Source organism: Leptidea sinapis, chromosome 46, assembly GCF_905404315.1.
Source record: "Leptidea sinapis chromosome 46, ilLepSina1.1, whole genome shotgun sequence".
Classification (NCBI taxonomy): domain Eukaryota; kingdom Metazoa; phylum Arthropoda; class Insecta; order Lepidoptera; family Pieridae; genus Leptidea; species Leptidea sinapis.
The window spans coordinates 4,782,355-4,796,501 of record NC_066310.1 but is presented as its reverse complement, the minus strand read 5'-3'; the positions used below and the strand labels follow the sequence as shown (position 1 = coordinate 4,796,501).

The 14,147-nt window shown below is 33.1% G+C and overlaps 1 protein-coding gene across 1 annotated transcript in view; it reads right to left on the bottom strand.

Moving 5' to 3' along the window:
* Positions 1–12,742, bottom strand: part of LOC126978002 (uncharacterized) — a 68,513-nt gene extending 55,771 nt beyond the window's left edge. Inside the window, exon 1 of the mRNA XM_050826734.1 lies at positions 12,424–12,742. Within this exon, the coding sequence (XP_050682691.1) occupies positions 12,424–12,634 (211 nt within the window). The 5' untranslated portion in view covers positions 12,635–12,742. The remainder of the gene's footprint in view (positions 1–12,423) is intronic.
* Positions 12,743–14,147: the final 1,405 nt, after the last annotated feature.

Genomic DNA, 14,147 nt, shown 5'->3' with positions numbered 1-14,147 from the left:
GCTATCACTTTAGAAAAAATCGTTCCGTTATAGCCTGCCAGTATACTGCCGCAGTACCCTAGGGACATATATATTGTCATAAATCGTCGCCATACCCTACTGTGAGCACTGGCGTTTTCGAGGTAATCACGTGATCAGTCAACCACTCGAGTGCCTGTACACTAAGTTAATATAAGTTAAGTAATGAAAAACATATTCTTTTTAATAAAACACTACTTACTTTTATTATATTACAATTAATATTAATTAAGATATTTTTAATTTGACAGTACTCCAACAACAGTTTTTTTTAATGATCTAGCAAACTTTAATACACTCATTTCAATGTTGCGTCAAAAATGCGACTGACAGTATACGGGATTGCGTTCCGTTTTAAATAGTAACCAATATAACTGGCTATAAAGGAACGGCTTCACAGTATACTAAATTGACGTCACACTGTACAGTGGTCGCAGTGCATATCGGAACATACCCTAAATTCATGTCCTTGTATAAAAGATGTCAATCTTTAGACACACGTTTCTAACCGCCAATGGCCTCGCCCTAGAAAATTTCAAACCACGTCAATGAACTTTACGCGTACACACAGCCAACACATCTGTGATCTCTGCAAATACTCGATGCAAGAAACTCATTCTATTACAGTTAATAGCCTTTGATGTCTATCAACTATCTGTCAACTGTCACAAGCGATTAGACTGTGTCAATGAATACAGCGTGTTCTAATTATGTCAGATTATATTTTTCGGTTCAGCTAAGCAAATTAATTTTACTTGTTTAAAAAGTAGATTTATTTGAGATAAAATTTTATAGTTTTTTTTTTAAACGAAGTTCCTTATAGGACGATGCGGAGGATACCCTAACTGGGAAAAAAGGTCCGGAACGTAGCTCTCTTCATGTACGTCGAAGCGTTGCTACGTGACAATATCTTGCTGAATATTATTTATATATAAATAATTGACAAGTGACAATTATTGACATCTGACACATTTCTGACAAATTACAGTGATTGTTTATTTATTTATTTAGAGCATAGGCAACAAGGCAAACCAAAAAATGAATATTTAAATCGTATTTAAATAGGTTTATAACTCCAAAATTACATTGACATAAAAGTACAACATGTACATTATGTATACCTTTTTGATGTTATTGAAGATAAATTTCTTTGAGTAATACTAATACGCACAAGTGGGCGTACTCGAGCCAGTCTCGAACAATGTGTGACGTTGACGTGCCACATGTTATGTTAAACTTTGCTAATGGCATACAAGAAATGAGAAAGACACTGGGATCACATATTATCATCAGTAAGTATTTTGTATTTTATTAACTTCAATACAAAATAAGACGAAGTGTATGTTACAAAATTTGAAAGATTACACACAAGCATCTATATAATAGTTGCCGTAATAAAAAAGCTGTAATTGTTCTTAGGTAGTGCGGTATATGGCTGGAGCGCAGCGGAGACCAATCCTTAATCTAAGAGTGTAAGTAATATTCATTTATTCATTTTTTACTATTGTAAAACTACCTTAAACTTTACAAATTATACAATACTATTGATTTTATTCGCACTTAATATTCTTGTTATTAATGATCAGTCTCGTATGATTATTCGTTTTATTATTAATGCCATATAATATGTTAATTAAATCAATAAATTAATTACACCTGCCGATATACAAAGTGAATAAATTTTATAGTAAATGCACATTACCTAATAACGTTAGTTTATGTGTGTAGTGAAAGATCGGAAATCAAACAAATACCATGAAGGAATAATTGGAATCAAATATCTTATTATACGACGACCCCTATAGCCCAGTGGTTAGTGACCCTGCCTACTGAGCTACAGGTCCCGGGTTCGAATCCCGGTAGTTGCAAACATATATATGATGAATTTAAATGTTTGTTTCCGAGTCATTAATGTTTATTTGTATATATAATATGTGTGTTTAAGTAAGTATATTGTATATTTTCGGTTTTTATGGAGCTTTCTTCCTCGTAAGGCCGGCAACGCTCTTGTGATTCCTCTGGTGTTGCAAGAAAATGTGGGCGGCGTTGATCACTTAACACGAGGTGACCCGTACGCTCGTTTGTCCTCCTATTCCATAAAAAAAAATCGTTGTCTTGTACCCATAGTACAGGCTATACCTAATTTTGGGGCAAGATAATTTGTGTAAAAGTACATCAATCTTTATATATATATTTCTTGTGTGCGTGTGTATGTCACTGAACTCCTCCTAGACGGCTGGACCGATTTTGATGAAATTTTTTGTGTGAGTTCAAGGGGATTCGAGGATGGTTTAGATTTACAATTGAACTACCTCCTAAGCGGCTGGACCGATTTTGTTTTGTATGTTTCAGTGAATTTGAGATTGGTTTAGATTCTCAATTCTGTACATATAATATAATTCTCCTGCTCATGTGTATTTTAGTGAAATCCTCCTAACGGCTGGGCCGATTTTTCAAATTTAAGACGTGTGTACATGACAACGTCTGTCGGGTCCACTAGTATTTATATAATTCTTCTGTACGTGGGTATGTTAGTGAACTGCTCATAAGCTGGGCCGATTTTGATAAGAAAATCTTGTGTGTTCCAGTGAATTCGGAAATGGAAATTCACAATTTAGTCCAATGAAAATGTATATTAATTATTTTTTTATTAATAACACAAACGATGACATTTGATATTGTTATTACGTTTTAAAAGGCGTAAAAAGCATTTAATTTCTCAAAATTGATTGCTTTAGAATTCTTTTTGATGTAATTTCTAATATACTAGATACTACTACCGCTTCGGAAACAAATGGCGCACTGAGAGAGTAGAAATGGCCCAAGAAACTCTCCCAGCATTCTTTTTTGCGCTCTTTTTAATAAAATATGAACAATATTGTAAAAAATAATCATAATATAGTCCCAGACTATCCGATCCCTTAGATATTTAGGAGTAAGATTAATGACAGAGCCATTTTTTAATAACACATTGAAATTTATTTATAGATAATGCCTGAACAGTGGCTGGGACTTTATTATAAAAGTGTGTATATACATTTACACTTAAACCTATTATGTATCTTATGAAGCCTACTATAATTAGTTACAAGCAATCCCTTATTTCTAGTGTTATATTAATGAAAATCACTATTTTAAGAGCAAAAAGGTGACGATTTTTAGGAACGTATATTAAATTTTCATAAACAATATTAATAAATATATTTTCATAAAAACAACATCAAAACTGCCCAAACTGTTACAGCTTATTCTAAAAGACCCGGATTCGGATCCGCTAGTAACTATATGTAATTTGAAGGCGATAATGTTTGATCTTATCATTTTAAGTTTAACAATAGGCTGTCCCGCCCACAGTAAAGAGGCCCCATCTTAAAAAGGCTTTAATCTAGAACGATATAATATAATTATAACTTAATAATTTCTGCGTCGTAAAAATGCTTGGTCTATATACCTTTCTGTCAATCATTGCTATGCTTAAATTATCTATTATATGTGGCAAAATATATAAAGAGGTATAATTATGAAAATAGATAATATAATAATAATAATATTGACACACTTTTTACACAAATTATCTTAAGTTGCCCCAAGTTAAGCATATATATCCTGTGTTATGGGTTACAAGACAATGATATATTTAATACAATATACTTACTTAAACATACATAAATTCATATAAACATACATAAATACATTTAAACATCCATGACTCGGAAACAAACATCCATATTCATCATATAAATTCTTGCACCTACCGGGTTTCGAAACCGGGACCTCTAGCTTAGTAGGTAGGATCGCTAACCACTCGGCTATACTTAGATGGTAATAAGGCCATTGTTACTAAATTTTAAATAAAACTTTATGCTTTTCGAATCAAACTTGTCATCCGACATTTTGATGCTTTGCTTAAGGGTATACATTCAAAAAAGATTGAAACAGCCTGCAGGCCATGCATTTACCAGTAGGAGGCTCCTTTGCACAGGATGCCGGCTAGATTATGGGTACCACAACGGCGCCTATTTCCTTCCTATTGCCGTCTTCTCGATTGAAATTTGGATGTTTTTTTTTTAATTCCAATGGCTTCATATACCGTACTGAACTGATAAGTTGGGGGCTCTTTAATAGCGTAAGTTACAGAACGAATATTCAATATGGCGGGCAAGGAAAACGCGTGACACGAACCACAAAGACTTTGAAACGATTAGCGGTGCTTTTAATCGATTGAAGATCAATAATGTTGTGTGTGGAATAACAATATATCGGTAGAAGTGTGTCATACTGGCTCGGATGTTCTGAATGTGTTGAATAGTTACAGTTACGAGAGCGACTTTGCTTTTTATTTTTGAACTGATGTGAATAGTCATCATCATATTCATCAGCCGGAATACGTCCACTGCTGGACAAAAGCCTCCCCTAAAGAACTCCACGATGACCAGTCCTGCGCTGCCCTCGTCCAATGTATTATGTTGTGTCGCACCAGAATAGCACCACCGTATCTCCTCCCGTGGGTTTTTTTTATGAAAATGAGGGACAAGACGAGCAGGACGTTCAGTTGAGATTGTGATTGATACGCCCTGCCCATTACAATGCAGTGCCGCTCAGGACCAATGCATAAGCGTAACACCATCCTTGGGCGACTATACCCTACTGCCAGATGTTGTTTGTAATACGAGTACTCTCTTCAAGAAGATACTGCGGTTCAACGCCGCAAATATTGACGACGAGCTATAATTATACAAATGATTTAAGTTTTCTTTAGTGTTAATTCCGCCAATATTTGTTTTTAAAACAATTCGACACGTGATTCGAGTCTCGTGCCAGGTTTTGGCGAGACAACACGTCCTGAGGATGACACGTGGAGAGGCGAAACACGTGTCGAATTGTTTTAAAAACAAATATTGGCGGAATTAACACTAAAGAAAACTTAAATCATTTGTATAATTATGGATTTCCGCAAAGTAACGCCTAATTCAATATTTTTTTTTTAGACGCTCGTATAAGTATGAGTGGCGAAGACAATTTTGGACGTGGTCTTACTAGGACTCATCAGGACTCAGGACCAAATCTAAACACCTCTTCAAATAAATAAAGAATAATAAAAATAATAATAATAATTATCATTATTGCTAATAAGCCTGATATTGTGTTGGTAGATCGGTTAGAGCGTCGGGCATTTATTGTTGATATCACCGTTCCGTGTAATTATAACCTTGTGAAAGCTGAAATAGACAAATTGTCGAAGTACCTAGACTTAGCACACGAGGTTACTGGCATGTGGGATGTTGATTCAACAATAATTGTCCCAATAGTCGTTTCCGTAGACGGTCTTATAGCAAAGAGCCTCGACCATCATCTCAAGAGGCTCTCACTTAATAACTGGATAAAGGGTCAGTTACAGAAAGCAGCTGTTTTGGGAACGGCACGCATCGTGCGGAAGTTCCTCAGTCTGTCGCCCTAACCACCGGCGGAATTGTCGTGAACCAACGCCGGCGGGGCTCTATTTTTTATATTTATATTTGTAATATTGTTTTTTATAAATATGTTATATATATAAATGTAGAAAATAAGATGAAATTGTAATAAAGAGAATAATAAAAATAATCATCACTAAAAAAAACATAAATGGAAATTGTGATGTACATTCCGAGACTTGGAGAGATAATCACTCTTCAAACGTATGATAATTAGATAAAAGGTGAACGACAATAATTGCAAAAAATATAATTAAATATGCAACTAATTTGTTCAAGTTCAAATCATTTATGAGTAAAATATTTAAATAGTTAATGATTTTTTAATTGCCAAAATCGCATCGCATAACCTAATGGCTCTTATCGTAATCAATCAGCCTGGCCATTGCTATTAAATTTTTCTATTCAAGTTTTCAATAGAGAAGATGGTCTAAAATTATCTAACACCTGGGATCCAATAATCTCTAAAATTAAAACCCAAAACTACACATACCAAAAAAGAAGAGGACACTGTCAGTAAGTTTTGCCAAAAACCAACTGTCTGCAGCAAATACCACCTCCGAGGAAATAAATGGCTATAAACTTCATAATGACAACATTATTCTATGATGACAACTATGACAAATACTATCTTTGACTCATTTCATCTGCAGTCCCCCTGAAAACTAGATCTGGAAAGGCCTAGAAACGTCGGGTTAACTAAAATAAAAATGTAACTTTTACGCAAAAATCTAATGTAAAAACAGTTTTAATCCTTTAAAAGTGTTTTATTTAAATACATAATTGCATAAAAAATACACAATTCACTCTTTTGATAATATATAAAACGCGATTTTACACAAATCGTAATTATTATGACGGGTACTCACGATATATATTTAATTAATTTGGTGCCGATATTTTGATCCAATTGCATGAATCGTGGTCGCTGCGGAATAAATTATCTTGCCCCAAACTAGCCATGGTTGTAAGAGAGCTATATTCTAATAATATTATAAATGTGAAAGTTTGTATGTCTGGATGTATGTTTGAACTTCTTTAACGCAAAATCTACTGAATAGATTTTGATGAAACTTTACAATAAAATAGCTTACACACCAGAATAACAAATAGGCTATAATTTATAAAACTATCGTGTGAATTATACAAAATATAAAAGAAGTGTGATTGTTACCAATGAATACAACTACCGCCATCTCTTATCAACTAGCAAGCAAATGATCAATACAATTTATATGGCAAAACAACGTTTGCCGGGTCAGCTATTATTGAATAAGTTAGTAATATACTCTCATGTATACATACATAAGGCATAAGGCAATTATTTTCTCAAATTTGATTCATTTTGAATTCTTTTCGATGTCATTTCTAATAACTAGATACTACTACCGCGTCGGAACCAAATGGCGCTCTGAGAGAGAAGAAGCGGCGCGAAGAAACTCTCCCTGCATTCTTTTTTTGCGCTCTTTTCAATAAAAATATACAATATTGTACAGTCATTTCATTCGCTATAAAATAATCACAATCTATTCCCAGGCTGTCCGATCATTTAGATATTCAGCAGTGGAGTAATAGGATTTACGACAGAGCCATTTTTTATAAAACATTTAAATTTATTTATAGATAATGCCTGAATAGTGGCTGGGACTTTATTATAGAAGTTTACACATTTACCCTTAAAGCTATTATGTATCTTATTAAGCCTACTAGAATTAGTTACAAGCAATCCCTTATTTCTAGTGTTATAATTCATACGGTCTGAATCATTGTAAAACTAATATTGTGAATTGGTTGAGTTTTAAGTATTAAATATCGGCGAAAACTGGCCTCCTATTTCCTCACTCCTTTCCTTATCCGAGATCCAACACACCCCTCTTATATTTATCATACACGCATATACATATCTATGTATTTATTTACCTTAGTTTTAAGTTCTAGTCATTTGTCTTAAGTTAGGTTAAGTGATAGCAAATAGCCTGGTTTGCCCAGTTTCCTGGATTTTCCCCCCACAAACCTTATGTATTAGTTTTTAAGCATAATAAAGTTTTATCCCTCAACACGTAAATAGGGTTGTAGAAATAAGTTTTTTGATACCTACATATATAAGGCTTATTTGTAAATTGCTATAATAAGTAGATTATAAGTAATTTTGTATATATTTTTACTATCAAATACAGAATTCCATTTTTTTTTGATGTACATTTATATGACTCGTACACAAACATCCATATTCATCACATAAATTTTTGCACCGGGATTCAAACTCAAAGTCAAGAATAATAAGTATCTAACATCCATATTATACCAAGTTATCAGAAAATAATGGATGTGATCACATTGTAACTTTCACAAAATCGTCAATGTTTAGTGCGTGCATCCACAAATAGAGCGGAACTGCTTAGATCAGACTGTACATAAAGATATATGGTTATTAGCATACATATATATGTACCAGTGGGAGGCTCCTTTGCACAGGATGCCGGCTAGATTATGGGTACCACAACGGCGCCTATTTCTGCCGTGAAGCAGTAATGTGTAAGCATTACTGTGTTTCGGTCTGAAGGGCGCCGTAGCTAGAGAAATTACTGGACAAATGAGACTGGACATCTCTCAAGGCCGCTCAGAATTTTTGGGTTTTTCAATAATCTTGAGCGGCACTGCATTGTACTGGGCAAGGCGTATCAATTACCATCAGCTGAACGTCCTGCTCGTCTCGTCCCTTATTTAAAAAAAAAAAATGCAATTAATTATGATGTAGGTGGTCATTTTGATGTGATCTTCAAACTACGGCTTGCAAGGGACTTGACACTGGTATGAACTTCCTTGCATGGTGTTACGGCTAAAGGCATTACAGTAATGCTCGTTTGATCTCTATGGTATTGCAAGATTGTTATAGGTAATCCGTAACCTGTTCGAAATCCTGTTCCATAAAACCAATATCATCGCTTAATATTTTTATAAGCATACATACATACGTATGTTTGTATGTTTGTAACCGACTTCTTTGGGCGCGATTTTGACCCACTTTAAACGGCTAGATTTCGTTCAAACTTTGTAGATTTATCGAGGACCGATGACATTACACTAATTTGACTAAAAAATGAAAAATAAATAATAGTTAAAAAAAACTAAGAAGCACGCTTTATATAAAATTCAACTGAAAAATAGAAAATAAATTTAAATTGAAAATAGTGCGATTTAAATTTATTTTCTATTTTTTAGTAGAATTTTATATAAAGCGTGCTTTTAGTTTTTTTTAACTATTATTTATTTTATTTGGTTATTGAAGATTGCGAATTCAATCAAACGTCTTGTACATAACATTTCATTAGAATGAACTTTGCTCGTTGCTTTTTGTTGTTTGTTTCGAATTTGATATGGAAATAATATATTTGGTTCGGGCCAATTCCTTAATTTAAAATCTTTCAGCTCTTATCTTTGTTACGATCTCGGAAACCCTGAATATCTGGTAGGACAACTGTATTGTGAAGTTTTCAAGGAACAGTACACCTTAAGACCGCTATCCCAAGAAATCGCCAAAATAGCGCATAATTGAAACCATTTCTGTTACTTATTATTATTATTTATTATTATTATTATTATAACTTATTTCCGAGTGGTTAGCCATCCTACCTACTAAGCTAGAGGTCCCGGGTTCGAACCCGGTAGGTGCAAGCATTTATATGATGAATATGGATGTTTGTTTCCGAGTCACGGATGTTTATATGTATTTATGTATGTTTATATGAATTTATGAATGTTTAAGTAAGTATATTGTATTAAATATATCATTGTCTTGGAACCCATAACACAGGCTGTATATGCTTAACTTGGGGCAAGATATTTTGTATAAAAAGTGTGTCAATATTATTATTATTATTATTTCTTAATATTCATTATAACATATTAAATATATATAATGTAAACAATTGAATCAAGTGTATCCGACCATAATAAGTATCATTACAACTTTATTTACTCTACTTTTATGTTGTTCTACTATTATATAACTCATAATCAAGATAAAAAAATAAACTGGTCAAAACTGGATGTCGTACATTTGAACACCAATCATTTCTATGCTCTACTTGTTTCTGAAGTAAAACCTCGTTAGGCGCGACTTGAGAGTAACTCAGATTAGTTTTCGGACGTAAATAACGCTCTATCAAAGTCCATTGAAAACTGTGAGTACTATATGTAATAAATAATATAGTTCATTTTGTAACATATTATTTGCATGAAATACTTTATAAAGTACTATTTTTTTATGAAAATAAGGCACCAGACGAGCAGGACGTTCAGCACAATGCAGTGAGCCTCAGGATTCTTGAAGACCCTCAAAAATTCTAGAACTGCGCTCGTCACGTTGAGATATAAGCTGTTAAGTCTCATTTGCCCTGTAATTTCACTAGCTACGGCGCCCTTCAGACCGAAACACAGTAATGGTTACACACTACGGCTTCACTGCAGAAATAGGCGCCGTTGTGGTACCCATAATCTAGCTGGCATCCTGTCCAAAGGAGCCTCCCACTGGTTATAGAGAATCACTTATTTTTAGGAATTTATGAAAATTAACGCTTAATGATATTGTATTGATCAAACATTAATGGGAATAGATTTGATAAAAACGCTCTCATAACAAATTAAGTCATTTATTCAAACAAAACAAACTTATAACTTATTTATATATTGACAATACTATGATTACATAAAATTAAAACTATCATTACGTGGAAGCGTACCAAGAATACTGGCAGCATTACCGCGTTGGATAGCTAGGCTGATCCGTTGACCAAAATAGCTGCCAGCGCTTGGGTTACCAGTAGCCTTATTGAGGCGAGAAGATAGTACCTTGTACATTCTCCGCCGCCAGGAGTTTGGTAACAAACACCGGAACACGAGAATTTTATATATTTGATTAATAAACTCTCTTTTCCTATGTATTTATGCTGTTATTATTATTATAACATTATTATTAATTTTATTTTAATTTGTCATACCTAGTAGCTTAATAAATATATATTTATATAAATATATATAGTAAAAAAAAATTTCAACGCACAGACTTTTATTATGCAAAATTTAAGGTAATTGTTATTTTTAAAATATAACTTTGATACAAATAGCAAATCTCATCTATATTATTTATAGTTCTTAGTTCAGCCATCAGCGGGTTAGCATGGGGCTCACTCGATGTTACGAGATTCAATAACTGAGACCGAAACGTACTTTGCTCACTCACGGACTTCAACATTACAACTTTTACTACAGACAAATGAAACTCATTGGTAGTGACAATAGTATATTTCCTCAGACCTTCAAACCTATAAAAGGATCCACAAGGTTGCATGACAATACTAACATCCTTGAAATAAATATTGAATGAAAGACTCATCAAATATATATTGAATAGTATTTTGTTAATAGTAATATTTTGTTATTTATTTTTAATTAACTTTTCGCATTTGAAAGGTTGAAATATATACAAATTTAATTATGTATGTTGTTATCAATTAAGTAGAATATTTTATAATAACTAGAGTTCTATGATCTCTCGTAATTAAACCATAATTCATAAAAAAATCATTTATTTATTCAAATAAATTATCAATTTATTTTATTTTATCCTTTGCGCAGGATGCCGGCTAGATGATCGGTACCACAACGGCGCCTATTTCTGCCGTGAAGCATGAATGTGTAAGTATTACTAAGTTTCGGTCTGAAGGGCGCCGTAGCTAGTGAAATTACTGGGCAAATAAGACTTAACATCTTATGTCTCAAGGTGACGAGCGCAGTTGTAGCGCTGCTCAGAATTTTTGGGGTTTTTCAAGAATCCTGAGCGGCATTGTAATGGGCAGGGCGTATCAATTACCTTCAGATAACGTCCTGCTCGTCTCGTCCCTTATTTTCATTTAAAAAAAAACAGAGCTTTGGTCATCAGCTCAAACCTAAACAAATATTATTTCAATATATGAAGCTCCAAAAAATACCCTCTATGGTGCTTCTTAATAGGCAAAACGACACATAGAATACAAGATACTCTTTGCATTAAAAGCAGATAAAAGGATGACCTCATTAATCTTTATGTAAGTTTAAAAAAAGTGATAAAAAGTAGAGATAGCCTATTCCGAAACTTGTTAAATCCAAAAGCCTAAAGGGGATTATCCTTGCTGTCACATAAATTAAAAATGTCTTTAATAAAAAAAAATAACAACCGAATTCAAAAACACAGTTCCATAACAATAGATATAATATTCACTAAAAAGAATAAAAAAATTGCGTATTTTTAAACAATCTAATTAACTAATCTAATTGTAGTAACGATTATTGTAATTTTTGGAGTCGGTGTCAGGTTTGGAATTGTAATGGGACCACATGGGAAGCACGAGCTTTCAAATAAAAAAGGATTATCAAAATCGGTTCACCCAGTCCAAAGTTTTGAGGTAACAAACATACCGACGAATTGAGAACCTCCTCCTTTTTTGAAGTCGGTTAAAAATATTCTCGTTTGATTTTGAAATTTAAAAAAAAAAACAGTACTTGGTTCTATTATCTTCCAAATGGTATCTTATTTAAAAAAAAAACTTAAACAAAGTAATATTTAATTTGTACTTCATGTTACAATTTTATGCGTTTTAGCTTTCTGTAATTCTTTTCCATGGCAAAACACACTACCCAGTGCATCATAATATAATAATAATATATTCTTTATATCATCATAAAAAGAACTAACTAGAATATTAATGACAAAAAAATGGCCTCAAGCATACAGTCATATTAATTAAGACCTTTTTTGGGAAAATATTCGTTTTATAATGAGTGTAAAAACCTTGAAGTTTAGCAATATAATTGTATCTAATATTACATTGTTTTTATTTAGAATTAACAATAAGAACGCACTTTATTTATTTTTAGTAAAATAATATATACTTACTCTTCAGAGCTTTCCCTTCAGGCGTACACCTAAGCCCATTAATTAAACAGTCCACATAATTTCTCACTAGTCTTTTACTATTAAATAATGCATCTACGTCTAAATAGTCATATCTAGAATCATATTTAGGCATATTTTTCATTGCCTCTATGTCCTGTCCCATCACTATGCAGCCACTGGCACACAAGCACAACACAACAAACGAACGCATTTTTAAAAATGTATCGTAATAGTATAGATAATCTATGCTCTGTTTGTGAATAGACTTCGCGGTTTCCCGCGTAATTGTATTTCGCTACATTCGTCCGACCGCGACGAGATTTTGTATCTTTGTGCTTGAGCGAAGCATATTTTGTTGTTATTAAACTCGCCTGAATGGAAAGATATGTATGTACAGTCTATATGTGCTTAATTTATGCCGATAATGATTTATATATCATGGCTTGTTGATACAATATATGAAGTTATTTTAATGAAACATCTTAGTTACTGTTATTAAAAATTAAATTATTTAAAAGTTAAACTACTCTATATTCTGTGGTTTATGGGGTCGATATTGGACAAAGCTCATAACTCCAGTGTAATTAATTATTAATATTTTAAACTTTAGTGTAGTAATTTAGAATATATTTACATAATGTGCGCATTTTTTCGATCGATTTCTCAAATAATTATGTATCGCATAACATCCCCATTATTAGAATTTGTACAGAATTTAATAAAGTATGTGCTAAAATTGAATTTTTTTTAAGAATATACATTTGTTTAGAGGTACTCTTTTTAAAATTAGCTAGTTTACTTTCCTTTTATGTTAAACCTCAATATTATGTTATTTCTGTTGTGTCCACTTTTATTTTCTTACTGAATTTGATGAATGCTGTGTATATTTTTAATTGGATCTCAGGATCCCATAAAGTATCGTGTACCTACTCAGGGGCGTGCATTGTTTTTCTAGCAAGGTAGGCGCAGCTGTAGCTACATTAAGTACCTAATAATATGATAGAAAGAAATTTAGGTAATATTTTTTTTTAATTTTTTTAGTGGCACGGGATGCAAGTCCATAGGCCAAAGAAATTTAGGTATTTCACACAAAAATTACTGGGTGAGTGTTTGTTAGAAATTTGGTTATAGAATAACGGAACTAAATTAATTTTCACACTAGTGGTATATATTTATTTAGGTTCATATTAAAGTAGGCATTGCCTATATGGAATGCACGTTCCTAAGTGTAGGTACTTGTTATTAGATTATAGTTTTATCCTGTTGTCTGTTTGTACCTAATTGTAAGTACATAAATAAATAAATAACGTTTGTTCTCACCATGATGAGTCCATATGCATATTAATCAATTGAATCTCTAAAGAATAAACAACATATTTAATACAACAGTGGGAGGCTCCTTTGCATAGGATGCCGGATAGATTATGGGTACCACAACGGCGCCTTTTTCTGCCGTGAAGCAATAATGTGTAAGCATTACTGTGTTTCGGTCTGAAGGGCGCCGTAGCTAGTGGAATTACTGGGTAAATGAGACTTCTTATGTCTCAAGGTGTCGAGCGCAGTTGTAAGTAGTGCCGCTCATAATTTTTGGGGCTTTTCAAGAATCCTGAGCGGCACTGCATTGCAATGGGCAGGGCGTATCAATTACCATCAGTTGAACGTCCTGCTCGTCTCGTCCCTTATTTTCATAAAAAAAAAGAAAACAACAACATAGTACTGCAATT